Below are 25,599 nucleotides of genomic sequence, written 5' to 3'. Positions count from 1 at the left end.
ACAAGCCATGCATGGCACAGTCCCAGTTAGTTATCAAATTTAAGATATATAGTTTTGTTTATAGTAATATAGCTGAAATATAACCATGTCAGGAATATGATTTTTTAACATTAAGATGATTGACATTTGTATCTGATTGACAAACAAGTACTTGTCCATATTAAGAGGTATTGCTCTGGAACGGCATTCAAAATCAGCCATTTTGAATACATGTATATATATATAACATGATGTATAACAAATATATACAATTTAAATATAACAAGTCAAAGCATTTAAGAGATATGGCTTTTAGCACAAAAATGACCACCATTCGGCCATTTTGAATAGGATAGTCAAACCAATATATCTGTTTATCTATGACATGATGTATAATGAATATTTAAAATTTGAATATATCAGTCAAAACAAGTTGGAGATATGGGTCTAGAAGCTCATTCATTAAAACAAAATGGCCACCAGACAGCCATTTTGAATCCAATCTGAAAAATAAATGATGTGCATCAGGAACCTGTAATGTCTATAAATATATGTACAAAGTTTGAACGAAATCCATCCATAAATGTCAGAAATGCTTGATATTTGATGATTGTTTAGCACAAGAAAGGCCACCATTTGGCCATTTTGAATAAGATCGTCAAACCAATATATCTGTCTATCTATGACATGTATAATGAACATTTAAAATTTGAACATAATCAGTGAAAGCAAGTCAGAGATATGGCACGAGAACCACATTGATTAATACGAAATGGCAGCCAGTCGGCCATTTTGAATCTTACCTGAAAAACAAAATTATTTGCATCAAGGTCCCATAATGTCTAATGTATATACAAAGTTTGAACAAAATCCATCTGTAAACAGCTGAGAAATGCTTGATTTTGATGATTTTTAGCACAAAAATGGCCGCCATTCGGCCATCTTGAATCAGATCGTGAAACAAATTGACGTGCATATGTATAATATCATGTATGATGTATGTGTGAAGTTTGATTGTGATTGGTCCAGGCATTTCTAAGATACAGGTCCGGACGCATGCACAGACGCACGCACAGACACACAGAGGTAAAACATAAGACCCCGTTTTCAGACTGCGTCCGAACAGGAACTAATAGTCGCGTTAGGTTCAATTTGTGTATCAAGTTTAAACAAGAACCATCCATAAATGACTGAAATCTGGAACATGTTTTAATGGCTGCAACGCACCATGAAAAGAATGATGTACACATCTCTGAAATAACGTTGTAAGTTACACATACGCTAATGTTTCTTTCCTAGTTTTATATCTTTATTCGGCAGATTTAGGTGTATATTCAAATTCTGGGTGTTCGTTTGTTGTAGTACCAAGACTGTACACAAGTAAATACAGAAAGCCTGTATGTAAACAAACAAACAAAGGATAGTTTATTAACCATCAAAATGACTGGACAAAAGTTGATTACAAGAACCTTTTACTTTATCTGCACTGCCATTGAAACAAACATTTTCAAGGAAATAGTGACATGCAATGGTGACCATTGTCAATTTTACATACAATTAGCATTATTTAATCATAAACAAAATGCTGGAAAGGTGCGTTTTTTTTTAACTCCAAACAGTAAAATATGCAGATTTTTGTATCTTGTGTCAGTGAATAGTGATATGGTCATCTTTGCTTTAGATCCATTAAAGAATCAGAATAAGGATGCATCTTCTTTGTGGTATATTACACAACAAAAACAACAGACTGTAAACCATTAATTAATCACTAGTTTCAATTTTGTTGATAAGCAGGGTTCATACAACTATTCCAGCTAAAGGTCATGAAAATGTAATGCTCATGCAAATTTCACCTGTATCAATGTTGATATTCACCACTAAATTAATGCAATCTGAGTACATGTTGAGAATGATCTCAGAACTGTAAATTTCTCTAATACATTGCTGCCTGTAGTCAGCGAAATGAGCAATTCAAACCATTAGCAAAATATAAATGAAAAGGGTTTTTCTTTATTGAATTTAAAAATGGTGGTGAAATTCTATACTTTTCTAGGATTTGTCTAAAAGAAGGCCAAATTTCAAAACTTTTCAAAGGCTTTTGTAATTGCAGTGTACAAACCCTGGTAAGTGAAATCCGTTAATAGGAAGGCAGGGGAATTACAATAATACCCATTGTAACCCTGTTAAAAAATATCAAAATAGTTGAATCAAACACCAGTGAAAATCATGATTCAGTTTTATGTTACACTTAAATACCAAAGAAAATGACAATTTGCATATTCATGATCTGTGTGTGATGAACATTACTCATAAAGACGTGTACAATTTGCTCATTAGAGCTAACTTTGAAAGTAAAGTTGACAAAAAAATAACTATGATAGCTATCACATAATGTGTAAAGTTTTCAATAAATTGAACTTGAAAAATCTAACTGTTCTTCAGTTTGAAAAAAGAAAATGGTGACGAATGAGTTATTTCGTCCATCTTGAATACATGTATATGTTTTATGTATTAAAAAATTGTTGTTTCGTGCTACATAAACTTGATATATATATATATATATAGCTGACAAAGGAAAATGTTCGAGTTTTCAATCAGCAATGACTTCAGCTTTCTGTTCACTTGTTTCTTCAGTCCTGGGTTGTTTTGTTGATGGTGCTTCATCGCCTTGGCCTTCAAGAACTCGTTTCACCGACTTGGTGTCTTTTTTCTCACCAGCCATTGGTTCGGAGTCGTCGTCAGCTTTAGTATCACCTGCTGATAGAAGTTAAAATAATATCACATATACAAACAGAATGAAACAGTGAGCGTCTCCTGTAAACAGGACCGATTTTGTAAGAATCCAAAATACAAGTTGGGTCAGCTTGTTGGTTACCGAGGTGAGAGATCTTCAAGAGTTAAATATAGCATTTATGTGGATGTTCTGCAGAACACAAATATCATGGACTATATAGTTTCTTCATTTTGCATTTATTTTTTTGTAAAATTTAAAATTCATGCTTTTCATTTAACAAATGCCAAGGCTATGATAAGATGCTTTTCAAGATCACAAATGTATGGTTTTCTATTGTAACAATGATGCCCTGGGAATTAGCAATTAGTTATGACCTAAAAAACTCAGTGCTTCAAATCGATAGGCATAACTATATTAACCTTCGCAGTGTACCATGGGCAAGAAGCCAATCTATGTTGTATTTTGCATTCCATTTAAAATCTATTTTGGGAAATGATGACATTTTATGTTTTCTAAGCAACACAAAGATACAACCAATCAGCACTTGGTTCCATTGAACAACAAAATCAAAGCTAAATTTACAGACTATGTGGCATTGAGAAATTTTGATGAATTAGTAATTGTACCTTCAGGACTGTGATCACCTTCATCACCGCTCTCACCATCACTCTCAAAAACTGTCTTCTTTCCTTCATACTTCACTTCTTTCCTACCTCTTGCTGGTCTACCTTTGAATGGCTTACGTTTTCTTCCTATAAATCAAATTCACACAAAACTATTATATATAAAATTATTGTACCAAGAAAAAATAACATTTCAAGCCCCATTTTCATGAATGTGAAACACACCAAAATCAAACTTGGTTTAGAGTTCATACTGATTAAAACATATCAAACTATAAAACCAGTCAGATAAAAACTGGGTTATTGGAACTACAAGAAATGACATAAACCTTTTAAGTTCAACATCAATCCCGCGGATACAACATACATACAATATTGCTGTCTACACTTAATTTGTACTAGCCCTGGCCAACAGAACTGTTTTTTAATCAGTCATCAGCTGCCCATCCAAAACACTGCAATGAGATGGATGCATAGTAAAATGATGCACACTGTTTGCATCAAAATAATGACAAACAAGTAACGACCAGAACCTTTATTTTGACTGACAAATTTTAATTAAACTTCAAATTTGACACAATTTGCTGAAATCAAAGGTAATCCAAGTTAGGTTCCTGCTGGTGCACATATGCACATTCCAGGTATTCTGTCTTGCACATCCACCTAATTTTACTATAGTAGAATCCATGACTGAACACCAAGCTGATGTTCACTCTGACAACGCTGTGGGATCGAGGGCTAAATTTATAGAATATAGAAATCAGCTGGTAGGGAGTCAAAATCAAAATGTCAACCTAATTTGAATAATACTTCAGCTACATTTTATTTTTGGAAAAACAGTGGCTTTGTTCTGTTGGAACCATTTTTTTGTTTTACTCAAAAACAAAACTACAGTGTTCTCCCCAGACTTCATGTCAAGCATCACGGTCAATTTGCATAACAATATATCTAATTTGCATAATTATATTTGCATAATACTAGTAATCAGTTTTTCCCAACCAATTTGGTCAATCTACTAATACAATTAAGACAAGATATTTTTATATTTGATAAATTTTATATCATTTTACTGCATTGTATTTTATGTTTTTGTATCAAGTCAAATAAAGTTTGAAATAGAACAGCATAAAAAGGAAAACAAATTGAAAAACTTGTGTTATAGCTAGTCAGTGAATATAATGTTATCCATGGATGTAACTGGTTCATCATTGTGTACAAGTTTTAGTGCCCATGTCACTGTCAGTTCATATAACGTCGGGGGAAAACATCTTTTGGTTAAATTTATAAAGTCGGCGAGATATTGAAATATGTTGAAATAAATCAATAATTAGAAAAAAATTCTACAATGGCAGTTCGGCACTAATAGTCGTCGATTTTTCATTGCTATATACCTTGTGAGTAACGCTACGATCACCGTAACATTGTCAGCTGTCGGCATTGCGTTGGACAGGTATTCATTGCTGCTATTGCGATCATCGGTATCTGACTTTTTGGTGTAAAATACACAAATTGTTTATTAAAACGGTTCATTGACTATTATCATAGGCAATACATCAAAATCGCCAACGAGATGTTGTTTTTAAACATCGCGGAAAAACATGCACTCTGCGCCGCCATCTTTGTTACCTCGATCAGAGCCCCCCTGTAACCCAGCATGCATCGGTCACAAGGTTGCAACGTGCATTATGTCGCCTTGGGGCGGCGTTCTTCGCTACTAAGGCATCCTATGAATGGGGTATTTCCAGAGGTCAGGGTTCGTTTTTTCTTAACCCGTCTCGTCTGCTGTTGAATTATTCACACTTTTCTTTCCAATGCGACTTAATTTCACTTGTTTTTTTTTTAATTTTGGGGTAATTAATGTCACCGGCGATTGAGTGATAAAAAATCGGAGTGCAGCAAATCGGGGTTGATCTTCCCGACGTACGCTGTGACTTGTTTTGTCACATTGTTGCCGTTGCGTGCAATGGGCAAATTATTGCTACTCTAGTATTTTTGTTTGGATTTGGAGGCTCTGCACCCCGGCTCTGCATCCTTAAAAGACTTCGCAACTTATTGCAGACTTCCGTTTTTATCACTGTCTTTGTATGGCTAACAAAAGCGGGATTACCTTTCGATCAATACATGTTATTGTTTTAAATTCGTGCAAGACGAGACTGACACTTGTAAACAAAGCAATAAGCATCACGGGCCAGTGACCAAGCGTCACGGACAAAGGGCAAGCATCACGGCCGAGTGTCCAAGCGTCACGGTACCGTGTCGCTTCAGAGGCCTGGGGAGAACACTGAAACTACATTACTGATGACTAGTGTCATAACATTTGCTTACCCATTCGTTTCATCTGCCGAACTTTATTTTGTTGTTCATAAGTTTCTAACCATTTCTTCTTCTCCTCATCGCCTTCAAGTACCTTGAAAGTGATCTCATTTCCTTTGACTGTAATTTTTCCACCATTTGCTTCCTTTGCTTTTTCAGATGCATTCTTGGCTTCATCTTTGCCTTCAAATCGTATGTATCCCTATAAGAAAGCACAAACCCATGTCAATATGACTCATTCAGATCAATTACTGATGAACATCATATTGTATTGTTTAATACAATTCAAAATGGGCGAATGGCAACCAAATTGGTTATATTTTTGGGGAACGAGAATGGCTGCTAGTTGGTTAAATTTCATCAAAACCTCAATGCAACTGAAGAGAATATGAAACCATTACTTCATGCCTTAGTACCAATTCACATAGGTGAAACAGAAAAACAGGGGAGAACACTTGAAACAAAAACAAAAAAAACATCCATCATTTTGTTCAAATGCACAACAAAATGATGTGCATCAGCAACCGATAGTAAGTGCTATCAGTGACAAAATAAGCCCTGGCTTTTCTGAGAAACAGTCGACAACATGTTTAAAATGTTTTTTTTTAGACAAATAAGGCTGCCAATAGGTCAAAGGTATACAAAACAATAACTAATTGACTAACATATTGCCTTCAATTAACTCTTGTTAACAATTGTTGAACAAATTGTCCAACAAACAACACTGGACAGATATTTCAAACAATAAGTCCTCTTTTGGACTTAATTCGATTGAGAATATAGCATACTGAATTAGTGCAATTCTGATGTCCTTAAAATGAAACCAAAACAAAAGGTTGGGAGCATGTGGGAGCTAATATTGGAAATAACCATCCATTAAATCAAATTTCAAAAGTTGTCCAAGTATCTAAGACGTACAGCATACAATACATACCTCTGTCTGTCCCCTGACAAAGTCAATCCATTTAACATTGCCGTGTTTATCAAATACTTCATTTAGATCTTCTCGTGATGTCTGTTCTGATACACCACTAAAAAATAATATACAGCCAGTCTCATAGTGCTGTTCAGCCTATTATTGAAAACAACAAATTTATGAGAAGAAAATTCTTGAAAAAACATCAAAAACGTTTTGCAAATGCATTAAATAATATAACACATATCAGTCATATCAGTTTATCTTTCTACATCATTATGTAGCTTTGCTCCCGAGAATAGTATATAATGAACATCCATTCACATTCACATTATGTCCTCAAGCAAAAAATCATTCTTCAGTTTGATATATACATGTAGAGAGCCTCTAATGACTAATCATGTGATTTAAAATTTATTAAACAAGTATGGTTATTTTCATTATGTTCCAAGCCAAGCCAAGCCAAGAAACATAAAAAATTTACTAAACTCCTTTAATAAATCCCATATCACAGTCACAAATTGAGAATCCATTTATCATATGTATCCGCTCTGCAGTTTGTTGTTGTGAAAAATATAATTTTATCAGCAAATTAGAAAACTGGTACATCAGGGAAAGTTATCCAGTGTGCTGCAAAGGTGAGGTTAGGAGAAATAACGACAAAATCACTATACGTGTCTTTAACACCAAAACACATGTAAATGTTAGAGAATGTCCAGTATATTTTAGTGAAATATTAATGTCATACACAATTCAATCTTTGAAATAGCATAAACTAACACATAATAATGATAATAAAACTTGTGTTTGAAGTTTGAAATTTCCCACAGAATTTTAGGTATGAACTAGGTTGAAATATAAAACGTCTTCTGAACTAGCAGCGTGATTGCAGATTTACGCAATTTTAGGACAAGTTTATTTTTACAGTATTTCTAAGTTTCATTTATCATTATTTAGTAAAAAATCACTGAAACGATTTTTTATATGCGTGAAATACGGGTTTTAAGCTTTGAACAAATAGTCAACCTGCATCGTCAATGTTTAAAAACATTTTTGTTTTGTTTGTTTAGATGTAATTTCTTACCTCCTCCTCAGCTTTCTTTGTTTTCTCTTCTTGGTCTCTAATATAAATTAAAAAATATCAGTGAGTTGATGCAAAACAATGAGTACAAACAAGCAGTTCAACAAAGCATACAAATATATAGAATAGAATAAAATTTGATAGAATTGCTTTATTACATCATTAAAAAAATCAACATTTTTATTCTGGTTTTGAGCATAGTAAAGGTTATTTATTTATTAAAGTAAAATAGTTACAAAACAAAAGAAAATGTATGCGTAACAAATACATAATTGTATTTCAATAGATTAAGCAGTTATGTAAAGATAAAATATAAAAACATTTACCAGGGCAACATCAACACTTCATCCTTTCAATATCAACTTTTGACACATTTCCCAAAATAAACCTACTAAACTCTTTCCATATTTTTTGTCAAAAATTTGATCAAATTGTGTATGCAAAATATACCTCTTTGGTCCAAAATTAACAAATTAGAGAAAAGAACACAATGTTGCATCAATATTTTAGTGTGAAAATTTTAGTCATAGCGATGTTGGGAAAAATATTGTGCATCAAAAGGACCCATAATTTTTAATAATACTAAGTTTGAATGAAATACATTGATGCACAAGATCTGATTTCGAAATGGCAGAACTACATGACTACATGGGGCACTAATAATTGTAATCAAGATTGAATCATTGATAAACTTTAATCATTACGTGTACTTTTCACTTACTTCACTTTTTTGATTTTTTCATCATCTCTCATTTTTCTTCTGTCCTCTTGTTTCTTTTTAAAATATTCATTTCTAAGGAGAAAAAAATGTTGGGCAATATCTCAGTGATACATTCAATTATTAAGTTAAATAGTTCATATTTTTTCTACAATCCTTACATCTTTCATAGTATGAGCATTCTATAATTACTATATCATACAATACGTTCATACCATATTGTCTTTCGCAGTATTATATAATAGATATATCCTATTTATTAGGAGATGCAATACCCTTCGACTTCAGTAGGAGATTTGATCATCACATCAAGTAGGTTGCGACCCCTTAATTTTATACACACTTGATTTGACTCACTTCAACATTCTAATTGTTTCTGTGTCTTTAAACTTGATTTCTTCAGCTTCTACAAACTTCTTCGCAGCTTCTTCATCTTCAAATGTTGCAAACACTGATCCCTATAATATATTGTACAGTTAGAATGACTCACAATGGCAGGATGGACAATAAATTCACATGGACGGATGAGTCAAACATATTCCTTATTTGGAAAATCTGAATCATAATAATGTTACATTTGAATTATTTTTTTTTTTTTAATTGCTTCAGCAACAATGTAACACATGATGCAAAATATGATCACGTCACTGAAGGCAAAAAAAAAAGCTGTTAAAAAAAATGGTTGCCATTCGACCATTTTGAAACAGATCTGATGACGTGCATCTTATTATGTCCAATGTATGCACTAAATTTAAATAAAATCCATTTATTTTTAAATTTTAAGCATAAAAATGGGCACCATTTGGCTATCTTGAATCAAGGCATGAAACAAATGGATGTGCATACAGTATGTATCCCAAGATGTATGATGTACATGTGAAGTTTGAAAGTGATCCGCCCAGGCGTATACAAGATAGAGGTGATCACGGGCGGGCGAACAAAAAAAATGCTACTATTACACAATACTGACCTTGAATTCTTTGGTGTCGAGGGTCTTCCTCATCTGAATGAACGCAACCTTGCCATAACCATCAAAGAACTCTTGGATATCATCTAGTGTAGCATCACTTGGAAAACCTTTCTGAAAAGTAATCAACAACGTCAAAACAAATACTGTGGTTATACATTAAATCATTGATCTTCAAAATGATCAAACTCAACAAAATTCAATATACAACTTTTATTTCAACTTTTACAAAATACTTTGATTTACTTTTCTGAAAATCATAATTTCCAGTATTAGTAGAGTATGCTGTTTGCGTTGACGACAAAAGGGAGTCTGTGGTCACAATATGGTACTTGCTCTAATAGCATCATATGAGTTTACATAACTATCATGGTCAAAACAAGTCTTATTCAAATAACCATATAATAAATCTGAGTTGATGCGCGCATTTAATAGAGCAAAAATATACGCTAATAATGCAGCTAGTATCGTGGATGCTTATCCAATCAAATTTCACACAAATCAAACTTTTTCAAAAAAAATAAATTATATTATATATCTTTTCCTACTTAGAATACACCATGGGAATGTCCAAATCCAAAAACGAACTTCTTTGTGTGGAGTCCAGTCAAAGCCTGGTGGCAGCCATGTTTGTTTTCATTAATAGAGGACACTTGCGTGCATAATTATTTCATATTTGGAATTCGCATTTCCTCATATGGTAAAAAGAAAATACCCTGTAGAAATACTGCAAAATTACAGCACACTGTAACTTATGCCGTTACGATGACAAATGCATTATAATAATATCTCTTACACAGTAGACACTTCTGGCTTTGATATCAGCTCGGAGATCATCTGATTCTTCAGGGAGTGGTTTGGCTGTTGATCGACGTAACTTCAATTCATCTTCACTGATCTGTAAGATTTACAGATTAAAATTCAGAGTTTTAAACATTTGGATGCTAACGTCAACTTTTGTCATCTTTCATAGACTAAATCTGCATGTTAATCAAAAACTTTAGCAAATGAAAAAGTATAGTACATATAGTCCAAAATTATCAAAACATATTATAGAAATATTGCAAGAACAATTTTGTTGGGCAAATTTACACTCTTCAAAGGAATTACCTCATGTCACTTACCTCAAGTAATCCAGACTGCGACTTTTTTAAAGCACCAGTGATAACTTTAAAATCTGTAGAGAGTGATTTCAGTCGATTGAACGTTACTAACGTTTCTAATGATATCCCTGCATATCAAATTAAGATTAAGGGAAAAAAATAGAAATTGCTCTACGCCATGCAATGTGAACTCTGAAAATTAGTCTCCATTTGGAAACAATCTGAAAACAGTGACTTATGGATTGACCTCCTTGTTACCATGCGTCATTCTTCACAGGTACATCACATCGTTTTATAACACGATACTATTCAAAATCAAGCATTTTTGGCATTCCATGACTCATGATGACTGGTCTTGGTCGTGAATGGACAGATTTTGTTTGAACTTGGTACATACATATACAATAGATTTTATGGGACTTTGATGTTTATCAGATTGGATTCAAATAGGTGGCCAACTTGTTTTAATGAGTGCTGTTCTGGTGCAATATCTCACATGCCTAGACCATTCATGTTTAAAGTTTATGTACATGTAGTTCTTCGACTTGATAGCACATGGCGACTATGTAATGTCATTTTGGGAAAAATTATGCAAATAATGGTTACTTCAATGGTTATGCACATGTGTTGTTTAGCTAATGTACCACAACTGTTACTAAATGGACTTTTATCAGATAGTTGTTGCATTAACTCTCTGAAACTTTGCGACAATTATTGCATATTCTGAGTTGTCAGAAGTTTGATCAGGATACTATGTCAGAAACATACAACAAGAATAATTCTTATTGTCCAATACAAAACAGCTAAAACAATTATTGCATGTTGTTATTAAATTATTAAATTACCAGGTTAATTTTGGGGAAAATCATAGTTGTATTTAGTGGATAGCAGCCATTTTGGCAGTATTATAGTGCATTTATCAAAGGTTCTTATGGCAGAGATATTATGCCATGTCTCAAATTGTAGGCTTTGATGATGGGGTACTTTTTGATTTCCTGAATTTTTTAAGAAAATTTCTAAAAATAGCGATTTTTGAAAAATATTAGGACAAGTTTCTCAAAATACATCACTGTAACACACAAAAGATTGCTATTTCACAGTGCCATGGGACAGTAGCTCTACGATTTTACATTATAAACCAATGAACATGGTCATGCGATTTATGACCAACTTTCTCAAAAATGATGAGTAGGCTTCTACCTTAAAACAGAGTCGTCACCTGTGCATGCGAGAATTGAGTGCTAAGCGACGATAACAATCCACCCTAAAAACGTGAGGGCTCATGGGTAGACACCTGTTTGTAAACAAAACGTTGTCTGACGCATGTGCAGGTGATGACTTCCCGGCTTTAATTATGTTTTGAACTTAATATAATTATTCATGAAAAAAAAATTTTTTGTAAAAGGATACATCCATCGTCCTCTTTGGACTTTTCTTGCAGAAATCTGTCTCTCCTTAAATTAGCATCCCCAAAGTAGTACTGAAACACAAACATTATGACTCAATTAGATCAACAGCAAGCTTAGTTTTACAGGTCAGGAAACGATACACGAGAAAGAAGCCAGTTAAATCTGTTGCATTTCTAACAAGGATGCATATAATGTAATACTGCCAAATACTTTATTTTAGCTGGAAATAATTTTTCGCTGAAAAGACTTTTTGGGCGTTTTGTATGGGAATTTATTTTGATGGATTTTTGACGAGTTGAAGGTAAAATATAGAAAAAAAAAAGATATATTTCCAGGATTTTATTTTCACCGAATCAGCGATAATAACAAAAATAAATTCCAAGCGAAAATAAAGTATTTTACCATACAAAGCATTGGAACATCAGACAAGACTGATGATGTTTACATTTTTTACCAACGAGTATTTGAATGTCTGATCACAAGTGCCACTCACAGAAAGTTTGTGATCTGCTGTGAAAACATTAAGCTTAATATTTATTTTTAGATGTGAACAACCGTTTTTATCAATTACTCACTGCTAATGCACATGTGCACATAACAAAAACAAATCAACGACCAAGAGAACGCCATTGAAGCATCAATTCATCAGATTTGTCTTGCTTGGGTTTGTTCTTAAAACGTCAAAGGTATTCAAAGATCTATTTCGTCTAGGTGAATATCGATTTTTAATTTCTATAGTTGAAAAGAAGTTATTATTTTTTTTTTTACATTTTCAGTCTGTGTATGATCTAAAATAAAACAACTTATGATTTTTTTTTAAGAACTTTGCCAATTTGAGAACACCCTTTAATTTATAACATGGTTCAAAAACTACAACCTTCTTGCGGCAAGGTAAGCATTAGTCGGCTGCTATACAAAGCTCAGCCATTATAAAACGTATACACGTACTAGGTTTGCAAGCCACTACAATTTCAAAATTGACTTACCTCTACTTGTCTGATGATTTTAGTTTCCAGCTTGGAAGGACTCTCTGCAGATTTATCACCGTTTGCAGACATATTTTATTATATGATATATGATGAAATGTTTCTCAATAACCGTACTTAATTCTACCTACAACAAATAAATTATTTTGTGCTTTGTGAAATATTTTCAAAACATCAGTTTTACTCTTGAAAGGAAGTGATCATAATGCATTATACGTTTTTATTTCATAATAAACTGTACATATACAACTGTACATGTAAACAACATATTTTATACACATTGTACACATTGGATGGATCATACTGAACATGGCGTACTGATCACCTCCCTTGTCACTTTGCATCATGCAAGTTAGCCGCTCAAACCGAACACCTATCTAGTATTGAGAAAGAATACTTTGGTCAAAATGGTTAATATTAAATAATTACCAAGGATTGTATGTATCTACTACTATTTTCTGGATATTATATTTATCAGTACTAGCAGCTTTCACCAATTTTAAATTACAACAAATTGTGTAAATTTATACTGATCTAAAAATCAAATTACACTGCATAGTAATAGTTTTCCATTCTGTGGCTATTATAGCAAATTTCCATTATGTCATTATCTCTGGTAATATTTACCCTTTATTTGGTACTTTTGTAGTTTTATAATTCCCAGTCTTGTTGTATTTTGTATGTTTTAGTTTTAGTTTTTTGAGACATAATGCTGTACTTTTCTGTGTCAGTGTTGTGTCAATAAAATATTACCGTAAAATCTGTATTAGAAGCCGCATCCCTAATAGAAGTCGCACCCATTCTTTCTGAATAATTGAGAACCAAAAATTCACCATTACTCATGTGTATAGATGCTCTAATAAAAGCCGCATCCTTTCCATTGCATTATGCCATTTTAATAGAAGCCGCGGTTTCTAATACAGATTTTACAGTAATTATATGTAGGATTTGGTCTGAATTTGCATGAAAATATGTACAAAACCTAAAATTGTCAATGATGTTAAGTGTTGCCCCCACAGGACTTGGGGCAGAGCTCCAGAAGGAGTACCTACACTTTATGCAAATTTTTTTAAAATTATGCTAATTTATTCATGACGTAGCAGTTTCTGTGCTCATGAATATTCATTAATTTGTGGGTCATTACATTTTAAAAGGGGCGATATATTATTTTGGGGGGAAGAGTTAGAAAGGGGGATTAGCAATCCTTAGGGGGTCAATACAAAAGAAGGGACCCATTTGGAGAGCAGCCATGCTCCTCGTGTCTGTTGTTGCACGTGACCTACAGCTGTCAACTGTGTTCGTTCTTCGACTGTGTTCGTTCTTCGACGACTTCGGCTGGCTTCCACGTGGGGTAGTATTCTTGTGTTCTGTTTTCCTGACTTGAGTTTTTGAATCCGCTGTTTATGATTTTAACGTCTTTCATGTCTTTTGTAGGAGTGTCCAATCCGTGATTCGAACTTGCGATCTTCGAGTTCCCAGCGCACTGTCTTGTCCACTGTACCACGAGTGTCTTCACACAGGAGTTAGGATTTAAGTCCTATTCATAGGACACTGTCTTCACTAGCATTCAAAAATCTAACTAAACATACTGGATTCGAACCAGCGATCGCTCACATTGCTGACATAGTACAAATCAACTGAGCTATGTGGGTAGTCATGCAAATTAAATAATTTGTTGTCATATTTAGCTTTATTGCCAAATGGTGTTTGCGAAAAAAAGATGGGCAGGCAAGGGAATTGAACCCAGGTCCTCCTGGTCACTATGTAGAGAACTGACCCACAAGACCACAATGGATTGACTGGATGTATTTGCATTTGATAAGACTATATAGTGTGTGTATATATATAGAAATACAACATATTTCTATTATTGAGTTACAATTGTCCAAAAAATTGCCAATTTTGTGTTTTTACTTGTGTAAACTATATGCATGCCATAACCCGTTAGTGTACATCTTGCCAATTGGGTGTTTGCCATTTGCGTTGCCCATACCTGACCCGACCCTAACCCTAATGCCAAGACACGTTCCTGTTAATAATTCCGTTGCCCATACCTGACCCGACCCTTACCCTAATGCCAAGACACGTTCCTGTTTATAATTGCTCAACAATGATACTCTGTTGTGCACTGTCTGCGGGTAAGTTGCATTGATGTCAACTGATTAAACAAGTCGCGTTTAAGTAATTTCCACTATTAACAAGTGGTTAAATTGTGACAATAAATGTGTGGACAAATATTTGAGATTAATTTTGGTGTAGACAACTCTCGTTTAATTATTTTACACCATTACAAGTTGTTAAATTGAGAGAATAAATGTCTCAACAAATATTTAATACTTAGTTTGATGTAAACAACTCACGTTTGATTAATTCCCACAATTACAGGTTGTTAAATTGAAAGAATAAATGTGCGGACAAATATTTTAGACTTATTTTGGTGTAGACAGCTCTCGTTTAATTATTTTACACCATTACAAGTTGTTAAATTGAGAGAATAAATGTGTGGACAAATATTTTAGACTTATTTTGGTGTAGACAGCTCTCGTTTAATTGTTTTACACCATTACAAGTTGTTAAATTGAGAGAATAAGTGTGCAGACAAATATTTTAGACTTATTTTGGTGTAGACAGCTCTCGTTTGATTAATTCCCACAATTAAAAGTTGTTAAATTGAGAGAATAAATGTGCGGACAAATATTTTAGACTTATTTTTGTGTAGACATCTCTCGTTTGATTAATTCCCACAATTACATGTTGTTAAATTGAGAGACTAAATGTGCGGACAAATATTTTAGACTTATTTTGGTGTAGACAGCTCTCGTTTAATTATTTTACACCATTACAAGTTGTTAAATTGAGAGAATAAATGTATGGACAAATATTTTAGACTTATTTTGGTGTAGACAGCTCTCGTTTAATTATTTTACACCATTACAAGTTGTTAAATTGAGAGAATAAATGTATGGACAAGTATTTGAAACTTATTTTGGTGTAGACAACTCTCATTTGATTAATTCCAACAATTACAAGTTCTTAAATTGACAGAATGAATGTATGGACAAATATTGACCATTATATTTGTGAGTAAATACCTGTTGTTTAATTAATTTCCACCTCTACAAGGTTGAGAGAATAAGTGTGCGGACAAATATTTTAGACTTATTTTGGTGTAGACAGCTCTCGTTTGATTAATTCCCACAATTACAAGTTGTTAAATTGAGAGAATAAATGTGCGGACAAATATTTTAGACTTATTTTGGTGTAGACAGCTCTCGTTTAATTATTTTACACCATTACAAGTTGTTAAATTGAGAGAATAAATGTGCGGACAAATATTTTAGACTTATTTTGGTGTAGACAGCTCTCGTTTAATTATTTTACACCATTACAAGTTGTTAAATTGAGAGAATAAATGTGCGGACAAATATTTTAGACTTATTTTGGTGTAGACAACTCTCGTTTAATTATTTTACACAATTACAAGTTGTTAAATTGAGAGAATAAATGTATGGACAAGTATTTGAAACTTATTTTGGTGTAGACAACTCTCATTTGATTAATTCCAACAATTACAAGTTCTTAAATTGACAGAATGAATGTATGGACAAATATTGACCATTATATTTGTGAGTAAATACCTGTTGTTTAATTAATTTCCACCTCTACAAGGTTGAGAGAATAAATGTGTCGACAAATATTTGATACTTATTTAGGTGTAAGAACTCGTGTTTGACCAACTTCCACCATTGCAAGTTGTTAAAATAATGAAATAAATATACTGGTATCATTGGATATTTGATTTAATTGTGAAACTTTCTAACAAAACGTTAACTGCTGGCTTCGAACCCTCAATCAACAATTCCGCAGACACGGTATAAATTCAACAACACCACAGAAGATATTCGTCTGTTGCCTGAATTGTTTTCGTAATATAGGGAACGCCATCGACACTTTAACAAAACTTACCTTGACTTGGGTCTTGTTTATCTCTTGTCACAATCTGGAAACTGTTGAACAAATTGCGCGTCGTCCAGTTTAAGACGTTAGTTATTTTATTATTTATTCATTCAGTTTTGTATGGTGCAGTTTTGTGAGGTTTATTATTTTTTGCGACGTTCTTTGTTTACTTGTTTACGGTTTGAGAGATTTCAGTTTATTTGATTTACGTGTTTACGGTAGCTCTGAGCGGGACTCGAACCCACTGTCTTTTCAAGCTAATTTTGTTTTATTTTGATGGCACGCTTGTGTACCACGCCACGACGTTGGTCGTTAAGTGGTGTTCATTTTTCTAACTACTCTAGTGTTCCGATGAGTTGAACGGAAAAGCCAAAACGATTGCTGGTTTCTGATTGCTTCGGTTCTGGTGAGTGTGTATGTAGTGTGATTCGAACCCATGTCGTTTGTATTGGGCGTTTTTTTATTTCCCATGGTAGCTACGCCGTAATATGCAACCACTTCCCCGTTTTATTGTGATTTTGAGTGTTTAATGATGTCTTCCTCACCCGTCACGCCATGACCCAGTTTCAACCACACGGCCATTTTGCAACACAGTTCGTGACCCTCGGCGTCACCCGACTGACTATATGAGCGTTCTCTTCAACTGTTAAGCTAGGATTTATTACCGTTATTATCATTATATTGTCACGTGATTTGTTTTACCTTATGTGTAATGTCTTAAGTATCTTTATTGTAATTTGTATATACCAATTCGTATATACCGAGGAAACGACCCCGATTGAAGGTCATGTATTTTATGACGTCACCAATTCGTGTGTAGGTACTGCTTCTAGATCTGTGCCGGACTTGGCAATGACTCCAAATCTGTGTAAAATATCAAATATTTCCCCACATTTTGCACATGTTCATATATTAGTAATCTGAGCATAAAGCAAAGACAACATGAGCTACTTATATTTTAAATATTCATGCCATTTATCAACATTATTTTAAACAAATGCATTATTCTCTAATATCTTTGGTATTAATAATACTTTGAAAAATCACCAAGTTGTTGAAGAACAGTGATGTAGACAACTAAATGAAATACTGTATTTAAACACAAATAACGTTGGAAAGCACTCACATTTAACAGGAAAACGTTTCATAAACGTCAGGCTTCAGCTGAAATTATATGTGAGATGTGTTCGTATAACGGCGTATTCGTCGAATAAGAACTTTGTTATAAAGGTAGAAATTGTAATGAAAGTATTACCTTCTGTCCGGCTTTGGGGTATTTCTTTAAAAACAACGTGTTTGCATCACTTGTTTCGAAACCAACCACGCTGGTTGAGGTCAAGGGTTACCAAACCTCGTCCGAATATTTAATTCTTCAGTTTAATTGAACTTTGTATAATTTTAAAATAGTATAACAAATTTATAATAGTTTTAAAGATAATAAGTTTATTAGACCAAAAGACTTAATTCAACATATGCTTTTTAGAGGTAATAGGCGCGGCTCTCTTGTATATTATATTCCTTGCACAAGGAGAAATTGTGAGACTGCGCAGTTTGAGGTCGCACATGTGAGGTTAAAATTCGGTGCAGAAAGTTGCCGTTTGTAGCTATTTGAAAAAAAGCTGTATTGCCGAATTGTGCGTCGAGACCTTGCTGTACAGTGTGACTAGAGATAAGTGTGAATTTCTTGGCAGGATCTTGGTAAATTTTAAATCGTGTGTCTTTCTCGTCATACGGCGTGTGGAGAAGTTAACCAAAAATGGCCGCTCAGATGACTGGGTTATTCAACACGTTGGGAAAGCTTGGTTTGGGACTTGCAATAGCCGGGGGTGTTGTCAACTCGGCGCTTTACAACGGTAAGTACATCCAAATAATAGGGACAAGTACAGGCTATTATGAAGAGTGTTACAATGATGTAAAATGCGTCATAGTTGCATCATCGAGCACTCTTTCCCAAGCTTGAGATTACCTCCGAACATGGAAACCCCCCACCCCCAAATTGTGGCTCGTCTGAACTCAGAATCTGGGTTTGTGCCGTTTTTCACATTCTACATAATCCTTTTGATATTTACAAATGGGAAATTTAAATTAAAAATGTACGATTGCTGGTAAGGTTATATCTTTCGTCCTTGGTGATCATAAAACGGGGATTTACAGTACAATCCTGTACAAATTGCTACACTGGGGCAAACTGAAACTCCTTTACCGAAAACATAGCTGCGTTTTGTCATTTTAGCAGCTCTGCTTTGTCTTTGTTGCAGTTTTAGCATCTCTGATTGGCAAACTGTTTACTTTTTCCATGGACCTGCAGTTCCTTGGCCGTAACATGCAGTAATATACATACAAGCAGCAATCCAATATGCTAAGAATGCAGCAAGGATTAACTTATCCATGTTGTGGGTCCATGTGTGTGTAGAAAAAACGCATGTTCTGCCGCCTCTAAAACCTGGGTGCTGTATATTCATGTTTTTTTTCTTTAAGAACGCAGAAGCTTAATTTTACATCATGCCAATATGCTCCTATTCCCCAACTATGCACTGATAACCAAATAAATTTCATAATTCAATACCATGATGTTAATATATTAATCTGTCAATCCACTGATAACAGTGATGAGATGCATAAAATATTACTGAGTATTGAACTTGAATATTTATTAATTACTTCTGGTGCCAAAGAAAGATATTCATGAAACTGTTATTGAACTTCAATCATAATTAAATGCATTGAATGCCGCCTTGGGCATAAAATGTAAACATCACAACCTTGGGAGTAGCCTGACACGTTGGCGTAGGTGGCGCCCTGGACTGCTGCAATGGTGGGGTTCGCAGCAGTCCTGGGCGCCACCTACGCCAACTTGTCAGGCTACCTTGGGAGATGACAAGTGAATTCACACTAACCGCTCCATACTTAACTGGTACTTCAATGTACAAGTGCACAGAACCACTGTATTATGTTTTTGTTGTCTGTCTTGTTTAATTAACACTAATCATCTGTTTCAATTGCAGTCGAAGCAGCACACAGAGCTGTGATATTTGACAGATTTCGTGGTGTGTTACCAACCATCTCCGATGAAGGAACACATTTTATTATTCCCTGGGTTCAAAAACCAATATTTTTTGATTGTCGCGACAGACCAAGAAATGTGCCTGTAGTCACTGGTACCAAAGGTAAGCGTTTGCTCACAATGCCAGCTGTACACTATTCACTTACTCTTATGAAATAATCAAAATCATCAACAACGGATTGTTCATACTTAAACAGCCGTTGTCCACTGCACAAATAGTCTCCAGTGATCTCGACCCTGTGCCAACTTTTCAGCTCCAACCATTGTAAGCCCACAAATTTCTTTTATTTTGTCACTCAGTCTCATCTTCGGTCTTCCCTTACCTCTGTTTCCCAATACCATGCCCATCAACAATCTTTTGTCTAAACTGTCACTCCTCAGCAAGGAACCTAGGAAAGGTACTTAGTTTCCTTGTATTCGTGATACTGAGCAGTCTGTTTACACAATTTATTCTTTGCAGTACTTTTTCATTAGTTATCTGTTCTGTCCAGCTTATACGTAGTATCCGCCTATAGCACCAAAGTTCAAAACTGTATTTTCTTTTTGTCAGAGTTTTTGAGTCCTTGGGGGCGGACATCCGGGCAATTTCTACCACCTGGCAACCCTCGCGGTGAAAACAAAGACCAAAAACTCGCAGAAAACGGTACTTTGGGATGTTTGTTGAGACTCCCCTGAACAGTGTAACAAGATTAGTCCTATGTGTGTAACATATATAAATTTTGTTGTTCAGGATTACTTCAAAGTTGAGTTTGTGTTGTTTTCTCGAGTTTTCGCCGGCTCCACCGGCGTTCCACAGCAGCGCACACAAAGCCCATAGAAATACGTGGTACAGTGGCGCGCGTCTTAGCAACGTAGAACGTCTGTGGCATAGCTCCGCCCCCGAGGATACCCAGCATTCAGATCCGAATGATGCAGTTGAGAAAACTAGGGAGCTCAGTAATCTCACCTTAGTCTTCAATGAGATACATATTACCTATTGTGGTGTAAGCTCTTAATGATTGACACAACTAATTACCATTAAAATCTGATAATTAAACCCATATCATGACTACTACTGCACACTTAATTGAAAAACTGTCTTTATACAAAAATTGAAAAACGTTTTGACTGAAATCCATTCAAATAAACCTGTGAAACAGCGTCATCTATTAATCTTGAATTAGGAGCAAGGTGGTTCAAGGAACGTTCAAGAAATAGTGTTACAGCAATTTCCTTTGAAATGAGTGACCTAGGGAGTCAAAGGGGTCTGATGTTCTAAGGTCTTATAAGATGACACCTTAGCTGGAGGCAAATATTGCCAAAATTGGTCCCACCATTAAAAATGCATTTTTTTTTTGTATCAACGAAAAGAAATGATCCAGGAAGTGTTGGCAGTGGTTTTTAACTAATTATTGAAGTTGCGGCATTGTAACACAAACTGGGGGTTAGAAGGATGGTTTTAAAGTAAAAATGTAATCAATTTAAATACCATGAAAAAGCTGGTAGCTTTGGGATTCATTGAATCTGAGGAGAGGATACTCAAACTTGTTTCCATGGAAACAATTAATTTTTGATTTTCCTATATTGTTCAGCCCTCTTCTGGTAGCCATTTGTATTAGAATTGATTTGGTTACCTAGTTTTCTTTTTAGACATACAAATAGTAACAGAGAATAAGCTTTCAGAAAATCATTATAATTTATGTGTGAAGTTTGAATGTGATTATGACTCGCTCTGCATGGAACAGCATTCATGAAAACAAAATGGCCACCAGTCAGCCATTTTGAATCCAATCTACAAAACTTCCAATAATGTCTAATATGATTAACAAGTTTGAACACAATTTAGCGATACTTGTCATTCTGGTTTTGGAATGACAGGAATGTTTGGTTTGTTGATGAACATTCAGCAATAAAATGGCCACCAGTAAGCCATAAATACATTTTATAATTCAATACCATGATGTTATTATATTAATCTGTCAATCCACTGATAACAGTGATGAGATGCATAAAATATTACTGAGTATTGAACTTGAAAACCAATTACAGCAGATGCTGAAAAAGGTACTCGTAAAACTCCATTAGTTTTTGCTTTCTACATGTATCAGCAGTAACCAATTTCTAATTATTATTTTTTTCCAGATTTGCAGAATGTAAATATTACTCTTCGTATTTTATTCAAGCCAGTCCCTGAGCGGTTGCCGCAGATCTACGTTAGTTTAGGTGAAGATTATGATGATAGGGTTCTACCTTCCATCACTAATGAAGTATTGAAAGCTGTTGTGGTAAGTCAACTTACTCCCACCGGGGTGGTTTCAATAACTTGTATGTCAAGTCATTGATTTAGTCACGTACGAACACCATCCAAAAATTGGGATGGATTGACCTCTGTGCGTCTGTGCCTATATATGGACCTACATCTTAGACATGCCTGGACCGATTACATTCATAGCTCACACATGCATCATACATAGTACTATACATGTGCACATCAATTTGTTTCATGATCTGATACAAAATGACCGGCCGGTGGCCATTTTGTTTAGTTAATGATGTTTTAGCACAACTTCTCTGCAACATCTTTTTGCTCTGCCTGTTTGGCCTTTTTTCACACGTACATGCATGTAGACTAATTTCATTCAAACTTGATACAAAGAGTGGCTTGGCTTTGTGATCCAACCCACAGTGGCTGACCATCTCTGCAAAAAGGAACTGTTAATCAGATTTATTTCCATGTAACCAAGGATTTTTAGTTTATATTTCAAGCTCTTCAGTTGTGGCCATTTTGTAATATTAACACTTAATCTCGCTAACATATTATTGAATCTTCTTTGACCTTGACATTTATAGAGGGCGCTATTGTTGATAGTAATTCTGTATTTGCATCTCAATCACAGGCTCAGTTTGATGCTAGCGAGTTAATCACGCAGAGAGAAATGGTCTCATTGAAAGTTAGAGATGAATTAACTGACAGAGCTGCTGTGTTTGGTCTCATTCTTGACGATATATCTATTGTAAGTATGTTCTACAATTTGTGTGTTTTTGACTGGAGAAGAAATTGAATATCTCTGTGGTTCCAACATCTCAACTGATCAGATCTATTACTGTGTAAAATACTTTATTTTCGCTTGTATTTAATTTTTGCTATTTTCGTTGAAGGAATTGTCAGTAAAAATAAAATCCAGCGAATATCCCTTTTATCCTATATTTGTCATTCAACTAGTCAAAAATCTGTGAAAATAAATCCCATTCAAAACACCCAAAAAGTCTTTTCAGCGAAATAAAGTATTCTACAGTATTTTATGATCCTCACGATAACAAAGGTCTTGCTAAAACTGACAATGATGTAACCATAAAACGTTTTTGAGCTCATGATACAGATCAAATGTGAACAGCGTACTAAGATAATGAGACATTTTCAACCTCAAACTGCGATGTTTCACTGTGGCCTTTCAGTGATTCGTTCGTTGCCTGAACAAAGCAAATTATTACATCACAACAGCTAAGAAATTTCACAATATTCCTTGATGAAGCTGTCAGTCAGTGCCAACTGGCTGACTTCGTCGCGACTTTGGAGTGAAAGAATTTGTTGTGAAAGCTAAAGAGATTTCCTGTTAAAACAAATTCCTTACTAATTTATTTCGACACCACAACTGTTCCAAAAAAATATCACCACTTATGTAATGCTGTTGATGTTTCTCAAACAGAAATCGATCTTCTCTGTAACCTTTGTGCTTATTTATTTCCAGACGCATTTAACATTTGGTAGGGAATTCTCACATGCCATTGAATTAAAACAAGTAGCCCAACAAGAAGCTGAAAGAGCTCGGTTTATTGTAGAAAAGGTAAGTTGAAGAATTTGTCAATTACTGAGATTGTACCAGATAATCATAGAACAATTTTTTTTTTTTTTTTTTTTTTTTTTTTTTGTGTCTGTCTGTGTGCATTTTATCCAATACATAACTCTTCTTTTCTGTTTTTTTTAGGCAGAGCAACAGAAACGTGCAGCCATTATAGCTGCCGAGGGAGACTCCAAAGCGGCTGAACTTTTAGCTATATCTTTCGGGGATGCTGGCGAGGGTCTTATTGAATTAAGAAAGATTGAAGCAGCGGAAGATATCGCACATCAGATGTCAATGTCACGCAACGTAGCATATCTACCGTCAGGACAGAATACATTACTCAGCTTACCAGCAATGTAGTTTGGGGGATTCATTGATTGGTTCCAGGGTGTATGAGCTAGGGTTTCCAACTTCCAGTGACATGTGACGAGATCTCACTCAAATTGCACTTTCATAGTGTACAGTTGTAATAATGATATTCTGTATTCTGAGCACTGTGTTAAATGTGACTGACCTTAAATAGACTTTAATAGCAGGGTTTATTCTGTCTTTTTATAATAGAAATCATTTGTCGTTCTGCAAACTCGATTACTGTGGATTCCTCAGTGAAGTACTAAATGTTGAATTATCATATTTGACAATTTCTGTTGGGCACCAATAAATAAGTGTGGCTCAAATGAAATCAGATTTCAGTTTCTTTCACAACCTAACAATGTATTTTTAATAAACTCTTCTATATTCCATTGTAGCAAGCTTTGACCAGTAAGTGAAACATTATAAACGTCTTGGTTGTCAGTGAAAAATATGCCTCTCATCAATGTGGTCATGCTGTAAAATAAACACCAAATTTGTCTATATGCTGATGCAATTTCAACAGTTTTGCGTAAAGACAATGATATTGGCTGCGCGTGTATTGCATATGTGAAAACTGAAAGCATGTCTCCTCTCCCTTAATTGGTCAGTATCCATTTTATGTTGCCATGGCAATGTTTCTGCTAATCAACCAGGATGATCTTCATCACCTGTTCTACTCATCACATGTCTCTGGACAGTGTTGCTAAAAATACATTCTTGATTTGATATAAAAGCCTGAAAGTCATCAACTTTCAATACATTTTTCGGTTCACAGGGCTAAATGATTTATTTTATATCAAATTATACGGTCACATACTGTGAAAGCTGGAATTATTTTCGCTGAAAAAAACCTTTTGGCTGTTATGTGTGGATTTTATTTTCACTGATTTTTGAAGAGTTGAATATGAAATATAGGAAAAAAAGTATATTCGCAGGATTTTATTTTCGCTGAATCATTCCTTTCAGCAAAAATAAAGTATTTTACAGTAATTAAACATGAGCTTTGAGAATAGTTTTCATTTTATTCTCCATAATTAAAATGAATATGTATTGGTGGTTTACTGCAGTGTAAATTTGTTTTTGTAACTGGGACCATATTACAAGAAATTTTGCAGCATTGTGTATCCCTGACGCCCCAAGGTCTGATCACGTCAATTTTAATAGTGTTTCAAATCACAAGAAAATTAAATGATCCTGATTATTCATAGTTAACTAGAATTTAAATTTTTATTTGGATGGCTTATTATGTAGATGACTTAATACAAATCTTGGGTTTTGTTTCTGTTGAGCCTTACCTCTAGAGACGCGTGTTTTTTTTATGGTGCATGGTGTGAATTAAAATGTTCAACTATTGATAGTAATTCTGTATTTTTTCATTGAAGCTGGCATAAGATGGGTTGGGTTTAACCAACTGATGAAATTACATTGGTTTGGATTTATTTATCCAGACAAAAAAGCTTGATGAACTTTATTACTTTCTAAGTGAATCACATTTGTATAATTATTTGATGACTGCTGCCAATAACGTTTCAGTCAAGTCTGTTAAAGTGTGGCGACTTCCCAAATGCGGTGGG

The 25,599-nt window shown here is 34.5% G+C and overlaps 2 protein-coding genes across 3 annotated transcripts; one reads left to right on the top strand and one right to left on the bottom strand.

The window, feature by feature from the left end:
- Window positions 1-1,381: 1,381 nt before the first annotated feature.
- LOC100369960 (lupus La protein homolog) lies at window positions 1,382-18,123 on the bottom strand. Of its 2 annotated transcripts, none has more exons than XM_006815871.3 (13): window positions 18,042-18,123; window positions 12,830-12,956; window positions 11,845-11,914; window positions 10,456-10,562; window positions 10,128-10,229; window positions 9,335-9,445; window positions 8,722-8,822; window positions 8,368-8,439; window positions 7,650-7,686; window positions 6,584-6,721; window positions 5,662-5,851; window positions 3,340-3,465; window positions 1,382-2,736 (listed from the first exon to the last, which is right to left on the bottom strand). In XM_006815871.3, the coding sequence occupies exons 2-13, from the start codon at window positions 12,899-12,901 to the stop codon at window positions 2,570-2,572; spliced, it is 1,293 nt and encodes a 430-aa protein (XP_006815934.2). In that variant the 5' UTR covers window positions 12,902-12,956; window positions 18,042-18,123; the 3' UTR covers window positions 1,382-2,569. The 2 variants fall into 2 exon arrangements, with proteins under 2 accessions (XP_006815934.2, XP_006815935.2); XM_006815872.3 differs by having other exon boundaries at window positions 1,382-2,733.
- Window positions 18,124-18,331: 208 nt separating this feature from the next.
- On the top strand, window positions 18,332-24,545 carry LOC100370706 (prohibitin 1). The gene is made up of 6 exons (XM_006815873.3): window positions 18,332-18,639; window positions 19,792-19,953; window positions 21,972-22,114; window positions 22,727-22,843; window positions 23,579-23,674; window positions 23,816-24,545. Exons 1-6 carry the CDS (start codon window positions 18,543-18,545, stop codon window positions 24,029-24,031), a joined length of 831 nt encoding a protein of 276 aa, XP_006815936.2. The 5' UTR covers window positions 18,332-18,542; the 3' UTR covers window positions 24,032-24,545.
- The last annotated feature ends 1,054 nt before the right edge of the window (window positions 24,546-25,599 follow it).

Source organism: Saccoglossus kowalevskii, chromosome 22 (assembly GCF_978046115.1).
Source record: "Saccoglossus kowalevskii chromosome 22, keSacKowa6.1, whole genome shotgun sequence".
Lineage (NCBI taxonomy): Eukaryota > Metazoa > Hemichordata > Enteropneusta > Harrimaniidae > Saccoglossus > Saccoglossus kowalevskii.
This window is presented reverse-complemented; position numbering and strand designations above follow the sequence as displayed.